Source organism: Podarcis raffonei, chromosome 1 (genome assembly GCF_027172205.1).
Source record: "Podarcis raffonei isolate rPodRaf1 chromosome 1, rPodRaf1.pri, whole genome shotgun sequence".
Taxonomy (NCBI): Eukaryota; Metazoa; Chordata; class Lepidosauria; order Squamata; family Lacertidae; genus Podarcis; species Podarcis raffonei.
The window spans coordinates 128,117,846-128,141,949 of NC_070602.1; the positions used below are offsets into that span (position 1 = coordinate 128,117,846).

Here is a 24,104-nt window from a genome sequence, read left to right on the forward strand (position 1 = left end):
TTGTTTTGTTTTGTTATTAGTATGAAAATTGGGGAATTCGTGGAAGGGAATTTGGGTCGACTTTAGAAAAAAGTTTTAAGAATGAGTACTGATGTTTAAATACTGATGTTTATAAGTTAAAATTGGTTTTTTTAAAAATGAATTAAATATAAAAAGGTCAAAAATTGGGGACAAGAACTTGTTGAATTAACAATTTGAATTGGAATATAAGAAGGGGAGGTGTGGGGAAGTCAGGGAAATATGTTATTGAAAATAAGGATTGTAAACTTTATGTGTTTTTAACTTTTTTGTTATTTTCTTTTTGATTTTTTAATGTATAAAGGTGGAAAAACTCAATAAATATCTTTAAAAAAATTAGAAAGCATCCCTTTCAGAGGGGTCCAAACTTTTTTCGAAGAGGGCCAGATTTTATGAAGCGAACATGCGTGAGGGCCGACTAAAGGGCCGGCCAAAGTTGAGCTTTTTATTGGATTGAAGTTGTTGAGCTTTTTTTCGGATTTTACCCCAGGAAATAAACTGTCTGGCGGGCCGGATTAGGCCTCCGAAATGGACTTTGGACATGCCTGCTTTCACCAGAGCTTTGGTTTTTGTAGCCTAAAGTAAAAGGATTTGCAAGGGAATTGTACTCATGTCGAAGAACCAAAAGCTCTTGGCTTCAATATTCTGAATATTTCCCTTCCCACAGAGACCATTCTGCTGTCCCTGAACTCACCCTGGCTTCCCCACCCAACCTTTGGCTGCCAGCCAAGAACCTTCTTCCAACTCCTGGCCTCTCCCACTGCCTGGACATTTTTTGGCGCCATCATCGATGGCATAATGTTGGCTTGGATAACCTCTTCCCTTCCCTCTGTCACTTAAATCAACACACACAATTGGCACGCCTTACCCCACATGACGCACGTGCTCCACTGTGGGCCCGATCCACTGGGAAGCTCACTCGGGCAAGCAAATAGGATCCCTTCCCCAGCTTCTATGGTCTGCAGATGGGGCTGCACACACCTCGGACATTTGAAGCATATGGGTTCTGCCGAAAGAATCCCAGAAACTGTAGTTTAAGGGTGCTGGGAACAGAAGCTCTGTGAAGGGTGAACTACAGCTCCCAGAATTATTGGGGGGGAAGCCACGTGCATTAAATATACGGCGTGGATGTGACCAAAATCAGTGTGAAGGGTCAGTGCATGGGGTACTTTAAATACCGTATTTTTTGCTCTGTAAGACTCACTTTTTCCCTCCTAAAAAGTAAGAGGAAATGTGTGTGAGTCTTATGGAGCGAATGCAGGCTGCGCAGCTATCCCAGAAGCCAGAACAGCAAGAGGGATTGCTGCTTTCACTGCGCAGCGATCCCTCTTGTTGTTCTGGCTTCTGAGATTCAGAATATTTTTTTTCTTGTTTTCCTCCTCCAAAAACTAGGTGCGTCTTGTGGTCTGGTGCTTCTTATAGAGCGAAAAATACGGTATATGGTGTGTACACAGCCGAGGTTTGTGCAGAACATCCTCACATTTGCAGCTATTTACCCTGGGAGACCTAGATTCTACCTCCACGGTTGGAGGCAATAAGTCCCTGAATGCTAGCTGCTGGGGAGATGGGGGGTGGGGTGGCAGCTGGCCCACCCCAAATCAAGTCAATAAATAAAAATACTTAACTACCAGTAGAAATAATCAGAATATTTGAAACTGAAATGTGCTATGCTTATAGAGTGTGCACAGAAAAACTGCATCGGGGGAAAAGGAGGGATTTGAGAAGGAATGGCTGAAAAGGTTTTCAGCAAATTGTGCACTTGGGAAAGGGAGCAAGCAAAAACATTGCATACCCCCCCTCCCCATTTATTGCAATCATTTAAAACCCCACCTTTTTTCACTCAAGGCAGTTCACAACGAATAGCAAAAAAATAATAGCAGATCCATAAAAAGTAGAAAGCAACGTCATAAAAGAGGCTAACCTGGAACACTTACTTTGACAGTAGAGCAGGCATGTGCAAAGTCCGTTTGGGGGGCCCAATCTGGCCCAGCGGTCAATTTAATCCGGCCCCCGTGGCAGTATATGTCCTGGGGTAAAATCCTAAAAAATAAAGCTCAACAACTTTTGTTAAGTTGTGGGTGAACATATCAGACGACACAGCTATTCTCCAAACAGCTCTTGTTTATTCACAGGTCAGAACAGAACTGAACTGAAGGGTTCAGCCAGCCTGCTTATATAGAGCTCCACTACATCGCAACTGTAACCATTTTCTGTAACTATCCAATCACTGAACGTCACTTTCAATCCCTTATTTGCATATGTGGATCTGAACTATCTACAGTATCCCCCTGCTGGCCCAAGGTGAGAACTTCAGTACATAACAACTTTGGCCAGCCCTCACGCATGTTCACTTCATCAAATCTGGCCCTCTTTGAAAAAAGTTTGGGCCCCCCTGCAGTAGAGGAGAGCACCCAGAGCAGAACAGATTTCACAAGCCAAAAAAGGCCATTCCAAACATATTCTGGTTTTGGGCTTCGCTCTTGCAAAGTCAGCACCCCAGTTCAGCCCAGAAAAAAATGGTTAGCTAGCTCTGTTATTAAGGATCAGAGCAATATAGTCTGATCTCCAAGCCTGTGCCAAATCCCTGGCAGCTGGTGTTATGTACTGAAGTTCTCACCCTGGGCCAGCAGGGGGTTACTGTAGATAGTTATGCAAATGAAGGATCGAAAGTGACGTTCAGTGATTGGATAGTTTTAGAAAGTTGTTACAGTAACAAGGTACTGGAGCTCTATATAAGCAGGCTGACTGAGCCCTTCAGTTCAGTTCAGTTCAGTTCTGTTCCAGCTTACAAATAAAGAGCTGCTTTGGAAGAATCGCTGTGTCGTCTGATATGTTCGCCCACACCTTAACAGCTGGAACAATCCTAGTTTCTGAACTGTCCTTACGGCCAGCCCCACCTAGAGCTCATTGCGCTTTGTAGTTAGTCTTAACCTTGACTTCTCATACAGCAAGTTTCCTCTCCTGTCCTTTTATCTGCCGCAGAACCAGTTCCTGTGCAGGACTGCATATAGAGGTCATAATGGCACTGAAAATCCACACAGACATTTCCATGAGCAAGGGCAAGTGTCATCCAATTCCTCTTCTGTTCTGGAAGTTTCCAGAAAAATGCATGTGGGGTCTGAGGGGCAGGCAGAGGACAGGACCGCTCTGGGAGGGAAGGAAAAGGGAGTGAAGCACAAGGGGGCCTTGTTTTGTTTTGTTTAATGCTTTCTGGAAATTTATTTATTGGTGCGTGTTTTCCTTTTTGTAAATCTACCAAAGAATAAAATAAAACCAGGGATTGAATTTAATTCTAAATTATATTCCGGAAACGTGGGAGATTACAAGGGGTAAAAAAATAATAATGGATGTACCGTGCCATATTAGAAGCAAAAAAACTTGTTTTGATGAATTGGAAGAGCCGCAAAAAGATTCCGTTGAACACGTGGATTGATGATATGGACAGACTAGCTACATATGAGCGAACTGCGTGTTGACGCAAATTAAGAATGGATAAATATGAAGAAATCTGGAAGAAATATTTAAGCGATAAGGCGGACAGTGGTGGGAAGTAGGGGGAGGAGAGGTGGGGAAATATTGTTAAAAAGGTGTAGTCATAGGTATATCAGTATTCAAATCTGAATTGTCAAATTGTGTTTTGTTGTTGTTTAGTCGTTTAATTGTGTCCGACTCTTTGTGACCCCATGGACCAGAGCACGCCAGGCACTCCTGTCTTCCACTGCCTCCCGCAGTTTGGTCAAACTCATGCTGGTAGCTTCGAGAACACTATCCAACCATCTTGTTCTCTGTTGTCCCCTTCTCCTTGTGCCCTCCATCTTTCCCAACATCAGGGTCTTTTCCAGGGAGTCTTCTCTTCTCATGAGGTGGCCAAAGTATTGGAGCCTCAGCTTCACGATCTGTCCTTCCAGTGAGCACTCAGGGCTGATTTCCTTCAGAATGGATAGGTTTGATCTTCTTGCAGTCCATGGGACTCTCAAGAGTCTCCTCCAGCACCATAATTCAAAAGCATCAATTCTTCGGTGATCAGCCTTCTTTATGATCCAGCTCTCACTTCCATACACCACTACTGGGATAACCATAGCTTTAACTATACGGACCTTTGTTGGCAAGGTGATGTCTCTGCTTTTTAAGATGCTGTCTAGGTTATTGTGTAATTGTGTTAGTAGTGTTATTATGGTTTTTGTTGTATGTGCCTTGTGCAGTTGTTGTTTGTATTGAAAAAATGATTAAATAAATTTAAAAAACACACACCAGGGATAAGGTTTTTTTCCAAGATGGTGGAGGGTCTATTTGCTGCACCCCGTTAGTGTTGTAGTGGTGACACTCGCCCTTCTTCTGATAGAAAATGCCGTGCAGGGGAGGACCAAGAAGAGAAATGTCCCTATTTTCATCTGAAGAATGTTGAAGGGTATGCAACAAGCTAGGAAAAACAGAATTTGGACTTTCAATTCCGGAGTGCAGCTCTGTCAAAATGCCTCACGTTCTGTGTGGCAGGCCTTGTGTTGTGCAAGACAGAGTTTTGAAAAGTAGCCCAGAACTGATTGTTTCTCTCTTGGCTGCAGCATTAGAGATGGGATCATGTCTTGCTGCCTTTACACATTTTCCTTTCGCTCTCTTTGGGCCTTAAAACATGATGAAACCAGAAACCCTTGGGATACAGAAAGAAGGTTCTGTCTTCACTCTTCAGTCAAGGCAAGAGAGACTCTCGCTGTTCCTGTAGACTCGCCAACTCTTGAACCGCTTCCAAGTTCCACAAGTCCTTTCTATCTGTGATGATCTTTAGTACCTGGAATGGTGTGACTGATAGACCAGGAATCTTAGGGGAAGCTTTGGCAGTGCGGTTCAAGTCAGGAAGAAGACTAAGTTGTGCCAATGGAAATTATCTCTAAGAGAGTGCATGTTTAGAATGGAAGCTGTGTACAGTGGTACCTCTGGTTACATACTTAATTCGTTCCGGAGGTCTGTTCTTGTTGTAGTTTAGTCGTTTAATCGTGTCCGACTCTTTGTGACCCCATGGACCAGAGTCGTCTGCGACTGGACCTAATGGTCAAGGGTCCCCTTTACCTTTACCTAAGTCTAAGACAGCAGCAGCAGCCGCCCGTCTATAGGGCCATGCCTATATCTTTATTTAAGCTAGCTCTAAATTAAGTGGGCAAAAAGTCTATTTCCCAGATATATAATATTTTGAAGTCCACAGACAAATATAGTTATTTCCCCTCACTTTCCCTTTATATTCACCAAAAACTTCCCTTTATGCTCAAAATTGCTTTTTAACTGCAGCTGTTTAGAAGACTTCTTCATGTTTACAATATTTTTTTAAAAAATGACTCATCTGGGTGGTGCTGTTATTTTGAGCAGAATTCACGCCCCCAAGGGAGAGATGATGACTTGCGTGTATCTCAATTAAATCTGGAACAGAAATATTTTGCAAATGTTGCATTTATCCAGAGCGGGGAAGGACCCAAACAAAATTATTTTAGCCGGGGCTTATTTTCAGCCAGAACTTCTGCCACCTCTCTGGTGGGCGCCATTGCCATTTATGAGAGAACAAGGGAGGCGTTCGTGGTGAGTTGTGGCACCTCTTTTTCTAGAAAAGGAAAGTGTCTTCTTCAATTTGGATGAGAAAGGCCAAATGCAGCTCAATCATTCTTGATGCGTGTGTTTAGAGAGGAATGGATTGGGGGTGGGAGAACAGATAGATGGAAGGACAGACAAATATGAATGGGTAAAGTGGGACGCGGGTGGTGCTGTGGTCTAAGCCACAGAGCCCAGGGCTTGCCAATCAGAAGGTTGGTGTTTCAAATCCCTGTGACGGGGTGAGCTCCCGTTGCTCAGTCCCTGCTCCCGCCAACCTAGCAGTTCAAAAGCACGTCAAAGTGCAAGTAGATAAATAGGTACCACTCTGGCAGGAAGGTAAACAGCTTTTCCGTGTGCTGCTCTGGTTCGCCAGATGCGGCTTAGTCATGCTGGCCACATGACCCGGAAGCTGTCTGCGGACAAACGCCGGCTCCCTCGGCCACCCGCGTCCCTTACATAAAATAACATGCCCATATATAAATATAAGTATATAGTTGATAGGTCATTTTAGGATTGATCAAGGGGAAATCTAGAAGGTTCAAGATTATGGGGGCATGGAATCATGAGTCCAACAGCATCTCGTAGCTAAAAGCAGACAGGAACTTACAACAGAACCAAAGCAAGGCACACCAAGCATGCTCTGGCAATAGGTCTAAATAGAAAGCTGATGAATGCAAGGGTTTGGGTAAGGGCAGTATGTGACAAATGTCTAAATGAGGAACCAAATTTGCTGATCGAGCTGGAACAGCAAGATGAGGAACTAGGTGAGAGATTATCACCAAGGCAAGGAGCAGGCAAAACTCTGGAGAGCTATTCAGAAAGAGGCACCCCAAATTGGATGGAGATAGAGGAAAGTGATGAAAAATGCTATGGTCCAATAGATGCATGCAGCAGAGAGATGGTAAAATCTGGAATGGCGGGACTAAATAACGAAGAGCAGGAAAGAAGCAAGGCACGCGAGAAATCTTGGTATGTGTTGTTTGTCTTCCGTTGCTTCTTATTCATTCTTTATTCTGACATAGTTATTAAAGCACAATCAGTCTTTGAAATCATTTGAACTTGTTTGCTCTATCACGGCTTGGGTCAGGAGGTGAGGAGACTTCAGCGAACTTCAGATTTTCTGGGTAGTAAGGTGGGACGCGGGTGGCGCTGTGGTCTAAACTACTGAGCATAGGGCTTGCTGATCAGAAGGTTGGTGGTTCGAATCCCCGCGACGGGGTGAGCTCCCGTTGCTCGGTCCCTGTTCCTGCCAACCTAGCAGTTCGAAAGGACGTCAAAGTGCAAGTAGATAAATAGGTACCGCTCCGACGGGAAGGTAAACGGCGTTTCCGTGCGCTGCTCTGGTTCGCCAGAAGCGGCTTAGTCATGCTGGCCATATGACCCGGAAGCTGTACACTGGCTCCCTCGGCCATAAAGCGAGATGAGCGCCGCAACTCCAGAGTCGTCCGCGACTGGACCTAATGGTCAGGGGTCCCTTTACCTTTTAAGATCCCTATGGGTGGTATTGGGTCACATTATAAAATACCTCATAAAATAAAAGTCCCATCCAACATCGTTGATGGATGACTTTGAAAACTCCTGCCTGGCTCTCTCCCTTCTTAGGATTCTTAATCTCAAAACTGGATTTCAACTGGGTAGCCATGCAAGCAGAGAAGCAGAAGGCTGCCTTCTGTAAAGTTCAGCACATGGAGGCCACCCTGATAAAACTCTTACAGTGTCTGTGGCTTAGATACTTTTCTCAGGAGGGTGGCAGAGATCAGTGGCGTAGCGTGGGTTGTCAGCACCCGGGGCAAGGCAAGTAATTTGCGCCCCCTAACCCGTGGAGCCAGGTAGGGGCAGAGAGCTGCGAGTGTGAGCACGCCCCCCCAGATGTTGCACCCGGTGCGGCCGGGCCCCCCTGCACCCCCCACGCTTCGCCACTGGCAGAGATTCTCATTCCTAATACATGCTCTGCACAAGCTGTTTAACACAGGCTTCATTCAGAGGTTTCTGTCACTGCAGAGACTAGTGTAAATACTAAACACCTAGGAATGAAACCTTCCCCGCTGTGAACAGTTATCTCAAGCTGGGTTTGATCATCAACATTTTTTCACATTAATTTGCAGAATGGCCCCATCAATTGCTCCTATATGCATAATCCAACATGCCGCTTTTGCACATGCTGTTCTAAGAAGATTTGCACGGCGTGTTTTGATTTCATTAGAAATGAAGTTAATTAAAGTTAATGATGTTGAGTGGCATGTGGAAAATCTCCCTAGAGTGAATCTAGATGTTTGAATGGGATGCGCGAAATCTCTAAAGTTGTGTTTTATTTTGTTTGGGCCTGATCTGTGGGCCACACTTAATGCATTTTGGGTGATGTCTCTGGTGCTCACCTTTTACACTCCAGTCCTAAGCATATTTAATTAAAATCCCTTTTCTTTGAATGCAGTATACTTCCAAATGGGCATGCTTGAGAAACAATTTACCGTATTTTTCGCTCTATAGGACGCACTTTTCCCCCTCCAAAAATTGAGGGGAAATGTGTGTGCGTCATGTGGAGTGAATGCAGGCTCCTTGGCTTCAGCGATAGCAACACGAAGCCTCTGAAGCGCAGAGGGAGCGCTCCCTCTGCGCTCCGGAGGCTTCGCGTTGCTTTCGCTGAAGCCTGGAGAGCGAGAGGCGTCGGTGCGCACCGATGCCTCTCGCTCTCCAGGCTTCAGGGATAGCCGCCTGAAGGCCTTCAGAGCGCAGATCAAGTTCCTGCTGCGTTCTGTAGGCTTCAGGTTCCTTTCGCTGAAGCCAGGAGAGTCTTGCTCTCTAAGCTTCAGCAAAAGGAACCCGAAGCCTGAGGAGCGCAGCGGGAACTTGTGCTGTGCTCGGAAGGCTTCAGGGATAGCCACGCGCAGCCCCTCCGGCAGAGAGAGGCTGCACATGGCTATGGCTTCCTCTTTAGCCCCACGCAGCCTCTCCCGGCAGGGACAGGTTGCGCGGGGCTAAAGAGGAAGCCAAAACAGTGAGCAGGATCCATCCCGCTCGCTGCCTTGGCTTGTGCCATAGCTGCGTGCGACCCCTCCGGCAGGGAGAGGTTGTGTGCAGCCTGTACGCTGCTCTTTGGGGCTGGGGGGGGAATAAGATTTCCCCCCCTTGATTCCCCCTCTAAAAACTAGGTGCACCCTATGGTCTGGTGCACCCTATGGAGCAAAAAATACGGTATTGACTAAAAGGGGAGGTGGTAGTACCTGCCTGTGTTTGCATGCAGGTGTTGAACAGAGCTGTCTTTTACCTCTACAGGTAAAGTGGGAGACTGTCAAAGGCTGATACTCAAAATATACAGTGGTACCTCAAGTTACAAACTTAATTTGTTCCGGAGGTCCGTTCTTAACCCAAAACCGTTCTTATCCTGAGGTGCGCTTTCGCTAATGGGGCCTCCCGCTGCCGCCGGCATGCGATTTCTGTTCTCATCCTGGGGCAAAGTTCTCAACCCGAGGTACTACTTCTGGGTTAGTGGAGTTTGGAACCTGAAGCATTTGTAACCTGAGGTACCACTGTATTACACTTACAGTCAAATCCCAGTCATGACCTATTTCCTCCCCAATTATGCCTTTTTAACGGGGCTACATTGAGTTTCCCAGAACAATTCTGTCGCACAAACCATTCATACCAAGCTTCCAGGGAGACTCCAATTCCTAATTTGATGATGATTGATGGTGATGTGTTTTCACATGCTGTTGCTTTCTGACATTCCAGTTATGTTTTCCATCCTGCATTCATGCTATTTTCTTTTCTTTTCTTTGTCTCTGATTTCTGTTTTAGACTTCATTAGCAAAGTGCCCAGCCAGAGCTGCTGACTCAAAACTTTGGACAGACAATAAGTAGCAAAGCTTCTCAGCCGTTCTGAAAGGTAGGAAGGTCTTGCCCTTTCCATATTGCCATTTTTACTGAATTACATTTATTTTTTTAAACGTTTTTACTTCCCCAGAGGAGATAACATATAAGAAAAGAAAGAGGTGATTAATTTGATCATTCTAGGCCAGGGGTCAGCAACCTTTTTCAGTCATGGGTCGGTCCACCGTCCCTCAGACCATGTGGTGGGCAGGACTATATTTTGGAGGGGGGGGAATGAACGAATTCCTATGCCCCACAAATAACCCAGAGATGCATTTTAAATAAAAGCACACATTCTACTCATGTAAAAACACGCTGATTCCCAGGCCGGATTGAGAAGGCGAATGGGCCGCATCCTGCTCCCGGGTTTAGGTTGCCTACCCTTGTAAGGCAAGGAACATTAGGGAGGTACAGGGCCTTTTCCCATCCAACCCCAAATCTCCATATCCCACAATTTGAATTGTCTTCCCTGACCTGGGCAAAGCACCAGTTATTTATGATCTTGTTGGAGGACACATCTTGCACAACCATAGTTCTCCAACTAACCCATCCCGACACTGGCCATTTGCACTGATTTGAGTCACATCCACACAATACATTTAAACCACCTGGCTTCGCCCAAAGATTCGTGGGAATTGTAGTTTACCCCTCACAGAGCTACAATGCCCAGCACCCTTAGTAAACTACAGTTCCCATAATCTTTGAGGGAACCCAAAGTGCTTTAAATGTATCGTGTGGGTGAAACTAAAACACCTCAGTTTGGTCTCAGTTTGGAAAGCAACATTTTGATGGCTAAAATACTGTATTTTTTGCTCTATAAGACGCACCAGACCACAAGACGCACCTAGTTTTTGGAGGAGGAAAACAAGGAAAAAAAATATTCTGAATCTCAGAAGCCAGAACAACAAGAGGGATCGCTGCGCAGTGAAAGCAGCAATCCCTCTTGCTGTTCTGGCTTCTGGGATAGCTGCGCAGCCTGCATTCGCTCCATAAGACGCACACACGTTTCCCCTTACTTTTTAGGAGGGAAAAAGTGAGTCTTACAGAGCAAAAAATACGATAGTTTATGAATTGCTGGGTCATAGGGACCTATGGCAGATCGATGCTGGCAGGTTGCTATAAAAGGCCACTGCTATGCACATTCAAGGAGAAATTATTTATTTTGATGAGCACTACTTTTTCCCTCTTTCCTCCCCCCGCCCACTCCACCCCTTTTTTTCACTCCCCTTCCTTTCAGCAGATAGTCAGCAACCGTGGCATCTGCAGATCTCATGGAATACGAGGACAACTTCACGGAATACTTTGGGGCTTATGAAGAGGACGAGCCCCCCGTGTCCCACCTCACTCACGCACAGGTGGCGTCGCTTGTGTTCCATGGCGTGGCTTTTCTCCTAGGAGTGCCTGGCAATGCGATCGTCATCTGGATTATGGGCTTTAAATGGGACAAGACCGTCACTTCCCTCTGGTTCCTCAACCTGGCTATTGCGGACTTCATCTTCGTCCTTTTCCTCCCTCTCTACATCACCTACGTGGCCACAGGCTTCCACTGGCCCTTTGGGAAGTGGCTGTGCAAAGCAAACTCCTTCATTGCTCTCTTCAACATGTTTGCCAGCGTCTTCTTCCTGACAGCCATCAGCCTTGACCGTTACGTCCATCTGATCCACCCTGTCTTCTCCTACCGGCATCGGACTCTCAAGAACACCTTCTTTATGATTGCTTTCATCTGGGTTTTGGCCACGCTCATTGGAAGCCCGGCGCTGTACTTTAGAGATACCCTTACACTACACAACAATGTCACCATTTGCTACAACAACTTCCATCCCACAGACATCGATCTTATTATCCTCAGACACCATGTTCTGACCTGGGTAAGGTTCATTTGCGGCTACCTCTTTCCACTGCTGACCATGATTGTTTGCTACTCTCTTCTGATATGCCAGGTGAAGAAAACTGCCACGCTGACCTCCAGCAGGCTCTTCTGGACTGTTCTGGCTGTGGTGGTGGTTTTTTTCGTTTGCTGGACCCCATACCAAATATTCAGCATCTTTGAGCTCTCTGCTCACTACGATAACTACTGGCATGACTTGCTCCGCGACGCCATTCCTCTTTCTGTCAGCTTTGCTTTCATCAACAGCTGCCTTAACCCCATTCTTTACGTCCTCCTCAGCAAGAAACTCCAGTCCTGTTTCAGTGTGACGTTTTCAGAACTGGTGAAGCACACCCTCTGGGAAGTCAGCCGGTCTGGGACAGTCAGCGAACAAGTCTGGAATTCTTTGAGTCTACAGCAGGGCGAAGCCTCTGAGCTGGAGACTTCTCTGGGTGAAATCTCTCCCTGACGGGCACTCACTCTGCAATATGCCCCCCTTATTAAGACCTAGACATCAGAGGTGTTTGTAACCCAACGGTCACTACACAAGAGTAGCCAAGGTGGCGCTCCCCAGGTGGAACTCCTTTTGCTTTGACCCCATTCAGCTGCCATGAGCTGCATATTTTTTCTGGTAAAACTTCTTTAGTAAAAGGACACATGTTTAGTAGCCGCTGTGATGTCATCCGCATGTTGCGTACAGCCACTCTCCTCATCCTTGACCATTGGCCACAAATGATAGAAGTTGGAAGTCTGAATGAGGTCAAAACAGCAGAAGTTCATAAGCAACTTCAATTGTTCGTAGGGTTGCCAAACTTTCAGGTCTCCAAAATTCACATGCTTGTGAGGAGCCATCATTAAAATGTTGTGATCTTTATCCCAGTGCCATTTAAAGTTTATCTGCCAATTTCTGCACATCAAACTACTGTTAAAAGACACAATAGAAAGCCTGATAATCTCCCCCCCCCCCAATTCAAGCTACTGAGGGAGGAAATATGTTTGTGCAGGGGCTTAGGATCATGGAAGACAGTGTGTGTCATGGAGGGTTCTTATTTTATAGTTCTTCAGTATTAAAACATTGTCCTTCAAGCACTCTAAACAAAGACATTGATTCCCCCTTGAAGTAACTGCATAGGGAAATGTCACACAAAACAACACGCAAATGCACTTTTTGATGTGCTTTTAAAAACATAGTACCTTTGCAATCTTTTAAAGTAGTCAAGTATACTTTATTATATATTTTTTGGCACAGAGCCTTGCTGAACAAAACTGACAATTTCTCTTCCCCTTTGCTTATGGTTTTTTTGCTTAGTTTCTGCTGAAGATGTCTAAGATTATATATATTAAATGCAAGGATTGCACTGCTTCCAATGAGGCAGGTTAATCTATAAGCCTGCTAGCAAGCTTTATCAACATTTTCAGTAAACCTGGCTCCTTAATCCTATAGGTTGTATCCAACAATAGTCCTCCTCAGGGTCAAATTATTGGAATTAAGAGGCAGAACTACCGGTAATTAAACCCATTAATTTCAGTAGGTCTACTCCGAGTAGGACCAGTCCCAGTTATAGAATTTGGCAGAGCAGTACATTTGCACGTGAGGTTTCTGGTCCACTGAAATGATTTGCACAGAGACACATTGATCTGGGTATTTTGCACTTCCAGAGGGTTTAGGGAAACAGTTTTGTTCTACAAAAGAAGCAAAGCAATACATTCACTAAGAATGGCTTTCAGAGTTCAAGCCGCTTTACCAGTGCTGATTTCACTTAATCTCAGTCAGATACTGACCTAGCTGCATAATATTTAGTGGTAGCACCACTGTGTTCCTTTCAAATTATAGCATACTGCCTGTTCTGACCTTAAATATGGTGGTTTCTTCAGCACTGCCACCCCAGTCAATTGATCCCTTTTTGCCTTTGCTTTATTACTGCACAAGTCTTTTTTAAATGCACCTTTTTCTTGGGTTTTTGTTTTCCCCTTTGCTTCGTGTGCCCCATCCTGTCTTCCTCTGGGCTCCCTGTCCCTTGCCTTGTCTTGTCTCCTGAAAGGTCTTCCCAGTCTTTCGCATCACCGGAAAGCTCCCCTTGCAATGTTTTCATCTATGAAACCCCTCTGGATTAACGTTTCACCTTGAAATCCCAACTTCCCCTCCTCTCGCAAACTCTGGACGGAAAACATGCTGACAGCTTTCTCCCCTGAGCAGGGAGGGACGTTTGTGGATATCATAGCAGCTCGGAAACGTGTGAGGGGCTTTGCCACTGCAGTAGCGATCCATGAAAGGAGGACAGAATGTATAATTCCAGTGGGACTTGTCTGTAAAAAGCATGCTTGGATCCTGTTTATAGAAAACAATTTACATGTAATTGACTGTGCATTACATTTCTTTGCGACGTATGGTAGAAATTATTTACATTGATGTAGGCTGCAAATGTGTTGCAGCCATATTTTTAAAAATCATAATATTGCCAAAGCAAGGAAACAGCATTTGAAATAATAAATACTTCAGATTAATTTTGTTTGTTTTGGCTTTGACTCATAATGCCATTACAAATGTAGTGAGCTGGGAAGATTTGCCAGCTGTGTCTGTTTCAGGAAGAGAAGGGAGAAGACTGTCTTTTCTGAATCTCTCTGGGTAGGAAATAATGGTGTTTGTATGTATGGCGAGGTACGGGACGTGGGTGGCGCTGTGGGTAAAAGCCTCAGCGCCTAGGGCTTGCCGATCGAAAGGTCGGCGGTTCGAATCCCCCCGGTGGGGTGCGCTCCCATTGCTCGGTCCCAGTGCCTGCCAACCTAGCAGTTCGAAAGCACTCCCGGGTGCAAGTAGATAAATAGGGACCGCTTACTAGCGGGAAGGTAAACGGCGTTTCCGTGTGCGGCTCTGGCTCGCCAGAGCAGCGATGTCACGCTGGCCACGTGACCCGGAAGTGTCTCCGGACAGCGCTGGCCCCTGGCCTCTTGAGTGAGATGGGCGCACAACCCTAGATTCTGTCAAGACTGGCCCGTACGGGCAGGGGTACCTTTACCTTTACATATGTATGGCGAGGAATGTGAAATGAGCAAAAGCTTTCTAGATGCTTAATTCCTTGGCCACATTATACTAAAGTGCTTTGCTTTCTCGAGCAATCAGCTCTGCACATGTTTTGTGTTCCTTGCCTCTGTAATAAATGAAAACCTGCCCTTATTTCCTTATGGGGGACACAAGAGCCCTTACAGAGTCCTTTGTAGGTTCTCCATCGGTCGGAGGAAAGAACAGAGGCCAACCAGAGAATACTGAGAAGCAAAGCAGCTTGTAAGCCTGATCTTTATTGAACTGTTGCCTCTCTCACGCAGGAAAGGAGGAGGACCCAGAACCAAGGTATGTCTGCCCTTATATAGACATTTAAAATTGCCAGCCCTGGAGTCCAAGACCACCCCCCAGATACATCATACCTACATCACAGAAAGGGCGGTCTACAACAGAAATCTGAGTGCTTTGTTTATCTCCTGTCTGGCAGGTTACTTGATTGGATTACCTGGGGAGCCTGGCCAGTCTTTTGTAATGATAAACACTTAGTTCCTGAGCCAAGTCACAAGCTCACCCTATTCATACACAGACATACCCTTAAGACAAGATTTGTGAAGGAAAAGACAATGGGGAGCCTTTTCCATTTGACTTTGCAGAGAAAACACCTGGTCAGTTTGGAAGTCAAAACAACTTCATGGCTGTTCTCCTGTGCTGCTTCAGACATGTGGTTTATATATGTGTGTGTTTGCTTGGTACATTTATGAACATTTATTATATAGATAAGACCTTATTTTATTATTTCACCATACATTCTCATGTGGCTTAGCTCATTTCTTCATGGGTTCTGTATTGGTTGGGGCAGATGTCTTTTCTCCATAAATTCAATGAATTTGTTGTAGTCATGGTGCGGGTTGCTTTGTGTTTTGAATTAATTGTCCTAGATTTAGTGATCTGTTCTCCTGATCAGAGTTTCTAGCTTTCAGTTGCTTCCCATCTGTAAAATGGGTTTCAAGAATGTCTTCTAAATGGAATTGCCTCGTGCGTTGCGTGTTGTCGTGTGCTGTACAGCCGGGCTCACCTGCTTTGAGTTGCATTTAAGCTCTTGCTTTGTGTCTGTGAATATCCGCCCTCCCTTCCCCACAGGTGGGCAGGGTTTGTGGCACCGAGCAAGGCTCACCTGGGCGGGTGCCACCCACCTGCTTGAGCTGGCCTTTGATCCGCCCTCGGCCAGGGAGGACAATGGACGGCCGGCCAGGGGCGGGCCTAAGGCCAAAAGAAAAGAGACTGACTCCTGGGCTCAAGCCTCTTTTGCCGTTCTTCCTTCCAGGATCAATGACTTCATTGGGCAATGACTTCTGGCTCCACGACTTGCGACGAGCCCTTGGGGACTGGATAGATGGCGGGGTTTGATTGGTCCTCGGTTGTGGGACTTGGCAGCTGTTGTAAATAAAAATATGCCCTTTTCCCTTATGGGGTATCCAAGAGCCCATTTAGAGTCCTTACATAGGTTCCCTATTGGTAGGAGAAAATAACAGAGGTCAACCAGAGACTATTGAGAAGCAAAGCAGCTAGTAAGCTTGATCTTTATTGATCTGTTGCAACAGGGTGCTTCCCTCACACGCAGGAGAGGAAGAGGACCCCCAAAAAATGCTGTGCAAGGGCTTATAAAGACTTTTGAAATTCCCATCCTCTAGATCCAGACCACCCCCAGAAACATTATGCATTCATCACAGAAGGGGTGTAACCTAAGACCACCCCCCAGATAAGGCGGTCTAAAACAGAACATTTGCATGTTGTTTTCTCCTGTCGCTTTGTTTATTTCCTGTCTGGCAGGTTACTTGATTGGATTTCTTGGGGAGCCTGGGCAGTCTTTTGTAATGATAAGGCTCACACCCTTATTCAAACACAGATTAAGACAGGATTTGTGAAGGAAGAGACAATGGGAGGCTTTTCCATTTTGACCATGCAGAGAAACATTTGCTCAGTTTAGGAATCAAAATGGTTCCAGGTTGGCTTTCCTGTGCTGATCTATGTACGTGTGGTTATGAATGTTGCCATATATCTAAGACCATAAAATTCCTATCACACAGCGAGGCCCCTTAGGGCCTCGAGTGGTGGTTTTGGGCCTTGGCAAGGTAGCCTTTAGTCTAACATCAAGTTGGTGAGGATGCATTCGTGCTTCCTCCCCATGCGGCGGTGCTTGCAGGGCCCGTTAAAGGGCAAAACCGGGAGTCCCTGGCCCTAGAGCGACAGCTTGTAGGTCAAACTCCCCGGACAAGGTCAGTGGAAGGGCATGCTGTGTAAGTTTGCGCTTTTAGTCCCCTCTCACTGGGCCTCAACTGCCTGCATATCCTTAGCCAGGCGGGCTGAGAGGGTTACCTGCCAAGGCCTGTGCCAAGTTTCCCACTTCTGAAGTTCAATAAAGTTGTGGCCAATTTGAACCCATACTCTGGTCTCTTGTCTTATCATTTGGGGAAAGGCGTAGGCACCACAGACAGGGTTTAGCGCGTGTGCCCGCAAATAGATTTGTATTAGGTTGATCTGTACGGAGAGCCCGCTTTTGCTGTAAGATCTTAGTCCCGTGTTCAAACACACCTGCCTGTGTTTGTCACGTTCAGTTTGCCCTTCGCTCACAGCTTCCTCGCTCATTTCTCCTTATGGGAGAAATAACACCAGCAAAATTTATGTACTGTGGAAAAGTACTTTAGTGAAATATACGTGATTTGTTTCTGCAAGTGTGTGTGGGCTGCAAATGGCTGCAGAACAGCTGGCACTCGTGACTGAGCAACTGGCTTTGCAGAAAACAAAATGCATGCCAAACTTACTGTGGAGTGTTTGCAAAACTGGAATTGGGCTGTTTTGGGAGCTGGCCTGGCCTCCATGAAGGTTCGCCTAATAGATCACAGAATATGTTGCTAGTAAATTCCTAGGCAAGGTTATGCAATATCTGAAGATGGAGGCACGCATTATCAAAGGCACCCCTCCAATGCACACAAACACCCTATTGGATGGTGGTTCTAGGGCACATTCTTTGAAAGCAGTGTGGGACCTCAGATGCCCTGGCCGCCTGCCACTTTGGATGATCTTATTCTTCTGGAGGGGTGGCTAACCTGTGCCCCCCCCCGATGTTGTCGGTCTCTGCCCCAGGCAGTACAGACCATGGTCAGGGATGATGGGACTTGAGAGCCAGAGATTCCTCCACCCCTTGTCTATCGTTATTTGGTGTGCTGGTGTGAAGGTCTCAGGTCCAGATGCTGTGAACAAAGACTCTTGGATCATCCTTAAAGTAAAGGTAAAGGGACCCCTGACCGTTGGGTCCTGTCGTGGCCGACTCTGGGGTTACGGCGCTCATCTCGCTTTATTGGCTGAGGGAGCCAGCGTACAGCTTCCGGGTCATGTGGCCAACGTGACTAAGCCGCTTCTGGCGAACCAGAGCAGCGCACGGAAACGCCGTTTACCTTCCCGCCAGAGCGGTCCCTATTTATCTACTTGCACTTTGACGTGCTTTCGAACTGCTAGGTTGGCAGGAGCAGGGACCGAGCAACAGGAGCTCACCCCGTCGCAGGGATTCGAACCACCAACCTTCTGATCGGCAAGTCCTAGGCTCTGAGGTTTAACCCACAGCGCCACCTGCGTCCCCAGATCATCCTTAGACATGCTTTAATTTTTGGCTCAAGCTAATTTCAGCAACCCCTTTTCAGCTTGGTTCATCATCTGCCATGCTTTTTAAAAAACATTTTGGTGTGAGCTACATGTCAAGGGGTGGAAGGAAGAGACGGCCCAATACAGGCCAAAGCTGAAAATTCCAAACGTCCCCAGCATGCATGTTTTTCATCTCCGCCGAGCTAAGCAGTTGGTTCTTTACCTCTTTCACCCTGCCCTTGCCACTGTGATCCATGCGACGGTCACCTCCAGGCTTGATTATTGTAACTCACTCTACGTGGGGCTGCCCTTGAGACTGACCCAGAAACTCCAGCGGGTGCAGAATGCCGCGGCGGGGTCCTTGCCGTGGGATCACATTCTCCCAGTTCTATACCAGCTGCACTGGCTCCCGGTGGAGTACAGGGTCAGGTTTAAGGTGCTGGTTTTAACCTTTAAAGCCCTATACGGCCTAGGACCCTCGTACCTATGGACTGCCTCTCCTGGTGTGCCCTGCGGAGGACCTCACAGTCTGCTAACAACAACACCGTGAAGATCCCGGGCCCCAGGGAAATTAGACTGGGCTCGACTAGAGCCAGGGCCTTTTTGGTTGTGGCCCCGGCCTGGTAGAACGCCCTCCCACAAGAGACCAGGGCCCTGCGGGATTTGACATCTTTCCGTGGGGCCTGCAAGACGGAGCTGTTCCGCCAGGAGTTTGGGCAGGATGCAGTTTGACTTACTTTCCTGTGTATAAAACAAGCCCGAAGGAGCCCCCAACCCACTCACAGGTCCTTGTATGATCAGTGGAAACAGTTGGTCCTGGCAAGTATCAGCCACTCTCAATTCCAACCTGATAACTGCCACCTGCCCAGATTTTAACTTGTCTGAATTAATTTTAAGATGTATTTTAATTAATTGATGTCTGTTTTTATGCATATTGTGTTGTTTTTATGATGTCAGCCGCTCCGAGCCCAGCCTCGGCCAGGGAGGGATGGATACAAATAAAAATTCACTATTATATTTAGTAACAGTAATACTTTGCCACTTATAGAGGATCAAAAGCTACTACAGTGGTACCTCGGAAGACGAATGCCTCGCAAGACGGAAAACTCGCAAGAAGAAAGAGTTTTCCGTTTTTCGAGATGCTTCGCCAGACGAATTTCCCTATGGGCTTGCTTCGCAAGATGAAAGCCCATAGGGAAATCTCCAGGGACAGCGGGGAAGCGCAGCGCGTCTTCCCCACTGTCCCCAGACCTCTTCCGAAGGCTAGTGGTGGGGCGGAGAGACCTCCTCCCCCCGCCAGCCTTCGGAAGGCTGTTACGAAGGCTGGCGGTGGGGCGGAGAGACCTCCTCCCTGCGCCAGCCTTCGGAAGGCTGTTCTGAAGGCTGGCGGTGGACCGCCAGCCTTCAGAACAGGTCCGGGGACAGAGGAGAAGCGCAGCGCACCTTCCCCTCTGTTCCCGGACCTGTCCTGAAGACTTGCGTTGGGAGAAGGGTTTTCCTCCCCACCGCCAACATTCAGAATGCTGTTCTGAATGTTGGCGGTGGGGAGGAAAAACCCTCCTCCCACCGCAAGCCCTGGGAACAGAGGAGAAGCGCTGCTCCTCCAGATGTTTCTGAACTACATCTCCCAAGAGTCAAGGCTGATGGGAGCTCACAGATCCTAGAATTGAAAGGGACCGTGAGGATCATCTAGTCCAGGGATGTCAAATTCAAATTCATCGGGGGCCGCATCAGCAGTTTGGTCACCCTCAAAGGGCCAGTTCGAGTGTCTTCAAAGCCCATGACACCTTTAACAGCTGGATTAAGTAATGCAGAGCTTCTGGCTCATGGAACACTACACCTTGATTTCATTTGAATACATATATGAATATAAAAATTGTTTCCTGTTTGGCTTGGTGTTTAAGTTACACAAGATGTGCAGGTTTTAATTTTTCTCATTCCCCAAATTTTAATCGAGCATTTGTTTGGATTTTTTCCCCTTTGCTACCTACCCTAAACCTTTGAGGAAGGCGGGAACTGATGGCCGGACCCTGTAATAACATTGAGGAAAAAATTGCATGAAATAAACCAATTCCTTATCAGCTTTTTTCCCATATATAAACCAATATAAACCAATTCCTTATCAGCTTTTTTCCATATATAAATTTTTGCAACACGCACCCTGCGGAAGCTGCGCCTGACGTTATTTACGTATCGAATTTGCTTTTGAATCGTGAATCCCCAGAGGCAGAGGATGCTGTTCATTGGGCAGCGCGGAAACGCGCCTAAAGAAATAAAGAAAAGCAAAGCAAAAGCACGCTGCCCCGAGTATTCACAGGGCGCGCTCCTGAAACACAAGCGCGCTCTCAGTCTCCCTCTCTCCAACGTGCGCGAAGCCGGCTCTGCCCTTCTCCGCGTTCCACCTCGCGCAGGCGCGCTGCGCTCCCGCCGGGACTTATTTCACCCTGGCGAGCCCGAAAGGAAGTTGAGAGCAGCGGCGGCAGCCTCCCATATCCAACCCCGCCCTCGCCGTGTCAAATAAGTCTCGGCTAGGTAGCTGGAGGAGGGGGAGGTCTGCGCCTGCGCAGAAGGGACCCGAGGCGCCCTGCGCGCGCGCCGCAGCCCAAGCTTCCCTCACAGATATATATAGACCAGGCTACACGGGCCACATGACGAGGTCTCGCGGGCCGGATTCGGCCCGCGGACCTTGTGTCTGACACCCGTGATCTAGTCCAACCCTGTGCAATGCAGGAATCTTTTGCCCAATGTGAAGTACAACAGCTGTAGGATCATGGACTCCCCCAATCCCTGTTATAGGCTGTGAAGTGGTGGTACCAGTGTCCTGAGCAAGGCCCTGTAAAGGATACTCATTTTCACGTTTTGTTCATTTCTGTGAGGTTAATAGAAGCCACTGATGTCAAAGGAAGATTTTGAAAGCATTTTTCCCCAGTGCAGTCCTATGCATTTGTACTGCAAAGTAAGAGCCATTGAGTTGAGCAGCACTTCCCTCAAACAAGTATTTGTTTCCTGCAAAGCCGCATTCATTAAAATGCTATTTGTTTTGTATGCTTTTCTGTTATACTGATCCACGAAGCTTATGCAACAGGGCAGTTGCTTAAGCAAATTGCTGGAATATGTCTTTTCCTTTCCCCCCAGTTGGGTGTTTGAGAAACTGTTTACTGGTGCTTGAAAAAGAGAACTGCTGAGGCAGACACCTTGCACCTGGCTCCTCACATGCCTCAGCACCTTTCTCAGGAGGACATTTTCACTACTTATCGGGACTTAAAAAGAAACACCAAGTTTTGCAGCAATATGCAAGTAATTAAAACAAAAGCCAAAGGCAAGCTGTTCAAAAAATATGTTTTGACACATGGCAGTCACCTTGTTTAATGCATCGCCCCAGAACGTTCTACCCTGCAAGGTCCACCAGAGATGGCTGAAATCAGTCAGAAAATGTTGGTGCAGAGGCAGAGCTCATCACTGAATGGTGGCAGATGGAAGGAGTGTTTGGCAGCCAGCTGGCAGTTACTGGCACCATTTTCCACTGAGATCTAATCCATAACCTTTGGGAACCGATGCAGTGTTTTGCTTGTGGTAAAGAGTTCCATAGCTTGGTTTCCCTCAGGTTAAGTGCAGACATTATAAAGTAAAGGGGCCCCTGACCATTAGGTCCAGTCGTGGCTGACTCTGGGGTTGTGGCGCTAATCTCGCTTTATTGGCCGAGGGAGCTGGCGTACAGCTTCCGGGTCATGTGGCCAGCATGACTAAGCCGCTTCTGGCGAACCAGAGCAGCGCACGGAAACGCCGTTTACCTTCCCGCTGGAGTGGTACCTATTTATCTACTTGCACTTTGATGTGCTTTCAAACTGCTAGGTTGGCAGGAGCAGGGATTGAGCAACGGGAGCTCACCCCGTTGCGGGGATTCGAACCGCCGACCTTCTGATCGGCAAGTCCTAGGCTCTGTGGTTTAACCCACAGCACCACCCGCATCCTGCAGACATTATATTCAGGGCAATAAGCTACTTTCCACTGCCACTATCAGAGGTACTAAGTCTCTGAATACCAGTTGGCATGAATCTCAGGTGGGCAGTTTTAGAATAGTGTTTTGTCATCATACAGTTTCATACTTTTAGGTCAATTCACACTTCTCCCGGAGTTTGATACAATATTGTAAATGTACAATTGTTAGGACAGAGTTAAGGGGAGAAAACACGGACTACACCATACCAATCCAAACTATAAATGGGGTATTACATTTCAGCCGCTCCCCTGCATTTAAAACAGAATACAAAGAGAAAGCCAAAACAACAGAGGGCTAGAATCTCCTTAGCTTCTCACAATGTGCTAGTGTCTCTCTTGTCTTCCTCTCATTGTTTACACGAAGGAAGCACTAAAAAGGACTACAAATCCCATCATCTCTGACCACCAGCCATGTTGGCTAGGACTCAGATCCAATGTCTGGAAGGCCAAAGGTCTCACACTCCTACTCTAAGGTCATCCAAGGAATGTAATGGCCCAGCTGGCAAAGCATTTGAGCCTGCCTTTCCTTGATGGAAATCGTTGTGTTCACTGTCTCATGTAGTTGAGACAGGAAACACATCTGGCGGCCACAAAGGCAAAAGATGAAGTGTGCAGTGGATATAACCAGGCTAATGAGCCATGACCAAGCACTCACCGTTTCTCAACAGCTCGAGGCTAGGAAGCAAAAGGTTACGCACACGAAAGTTTTGCTAATTTGCATCGACTGCGAGCTGGCAAACTCATTCATCAATCAAAACGTGACATCATCTGCAAGATTACAGTGCCTTCTTGCTTTCAAACAAAACCATCCCCGAGTAGCACATGGAGATAGGAGATAGTTTTGCTAAAACAAGCCAGCCACTGTGAATTCAGTATGTCCAGGATTCAACATTTAGCACCCCAATTCAAATGGACAAACCCTATTGTTCCCATCCTAGGGCTTCTAAGTTATCTTCACAGAACAGAAAGGCTACACATTTTGTCAAGCAAACCATTACTCCACAAAACCTGAATTACAGCATTATGGAGATTTATTGCCAATTGCTCAGTCCGCTTTCAAAACTGTCAAAATCCCAGTGTGAGACAGCTTTTCCCAATTCCTTTGCAACTTAAAAACCTATGTGCTGGTAAGAATCCATTTCTAGGGGACAGATTTCTGGTCCACACCAAGGCACATTTATGCCCCCCCCCCAATTGTCCATCAATCCAGGAGCAGCAGCATGCGCAGTATACCTATTTAAAATGTATTCAGCTGTCCAATGACCCTCAAGACCCATTCAGCACTTAGTGATGCAGGAGGTCCTGTGGCTCTTTAGGAGATGTTGGGGCTACAGCTCCCATTGCTCTTGAACACAAAAGGTTGGTTTGGGGCTATGGACATCTGCTACTCCCATGCTGTCTGAATCAGGTCATCCACATAAAAACTTACAAGGGCTAATCATAACACATCAACATTAGTTTGGGTTGAGTATCGTACATTTAAATCTTTGAAGGAATCTTGCATTTGTGATGGCCCCTACCTTGTCCTACTACTAAAGTTATTTCCCAGTAAAGGTTCTGTGTGTTGCGCAATGCCAAACGCTGGGCTGGTTGAGAAACTATTTTCCACTTTCCTAGAGATCCAGGTGCGGGGAAGAGCGTTAACCCAATACATCCATAGAAGAAACCTTTGCATACAGCCAGGGAGATTGGCTGCAATTAAAATTAGGTAGATTTACTCTTTCCCCCCCTCCTATCACATTTTTCAATAGAAGGCATGTTTTATATTTATTATATCTAGCGCACTTTCTGCAGGCTAATGGGTTTTGTCACCAGAGGACTAAGTTGCCAAGCATACTCAAAACAGATATCCAAGGAAGCCTGTTTTGTTGTCATTTTGTGTTTCACCAGCACCTCAATCCAAAAGGCTACCATATTACTTGAGAAGTAATATTACTTGAGCATTTGCCAGCCTCTTTTTAACAGGCGTGGGACTGCAAGGATGCGTGAATGATGTATTTCCTCCATTCCAAACTGAGAAACCACATAGTACCTCTACTGTACTAAGACGGCTGTGCTAGATAAGAAGGCACCAGGTTGAGTACACGCTTGATCAAGACACTGAATTCTTTAGCACCCAGAGCCTTGGAGCCAATG

General features: G+C 46.6%; 1 protein-coding gene across 8 annotated transcripts in view; it reads left to right on the forward strand.

The window, feature by feature from the left end:
• Positions 1–13,834, forward strand: part of CMKLR2 (chemerin chemokine-like receptor 2) — a 66,477-nt gene extending 52,643 nt beyond the window's left edge. For 4 of the 8 annotated variants that reach the window (XM_053362088.1, XM_053362079.1, XM_053362121.1 and 1 more), the window contains 2 exons: positions 9,391–9,478; positions 10,703–13,834. In XM_053362088.1, coding sequence (XP_053218063.1) covers positions 10,734–11,798 — 1,065 coding nt within the window. In that variant the 5' untranslated portion in view covers positions 9,391–9,478; positions 10,703–10,733 and the 3' untranslated portion in view covers positions 11,799–13,834. Of the gene's footprint in view, positions 1–4,501; positions 5,584–5,960; positions 6,565–9,390; positions 9,479–10,699 lie in introns of those variants that run through there. The other 4 variants (XM_053362102.1, XM_053362135.1, XM_053362112.1 and 1 more) reach the window with 3 other exon arrangements.
• Positions 13,835–24,104: the final 10,270 nt, after the last annotated feature.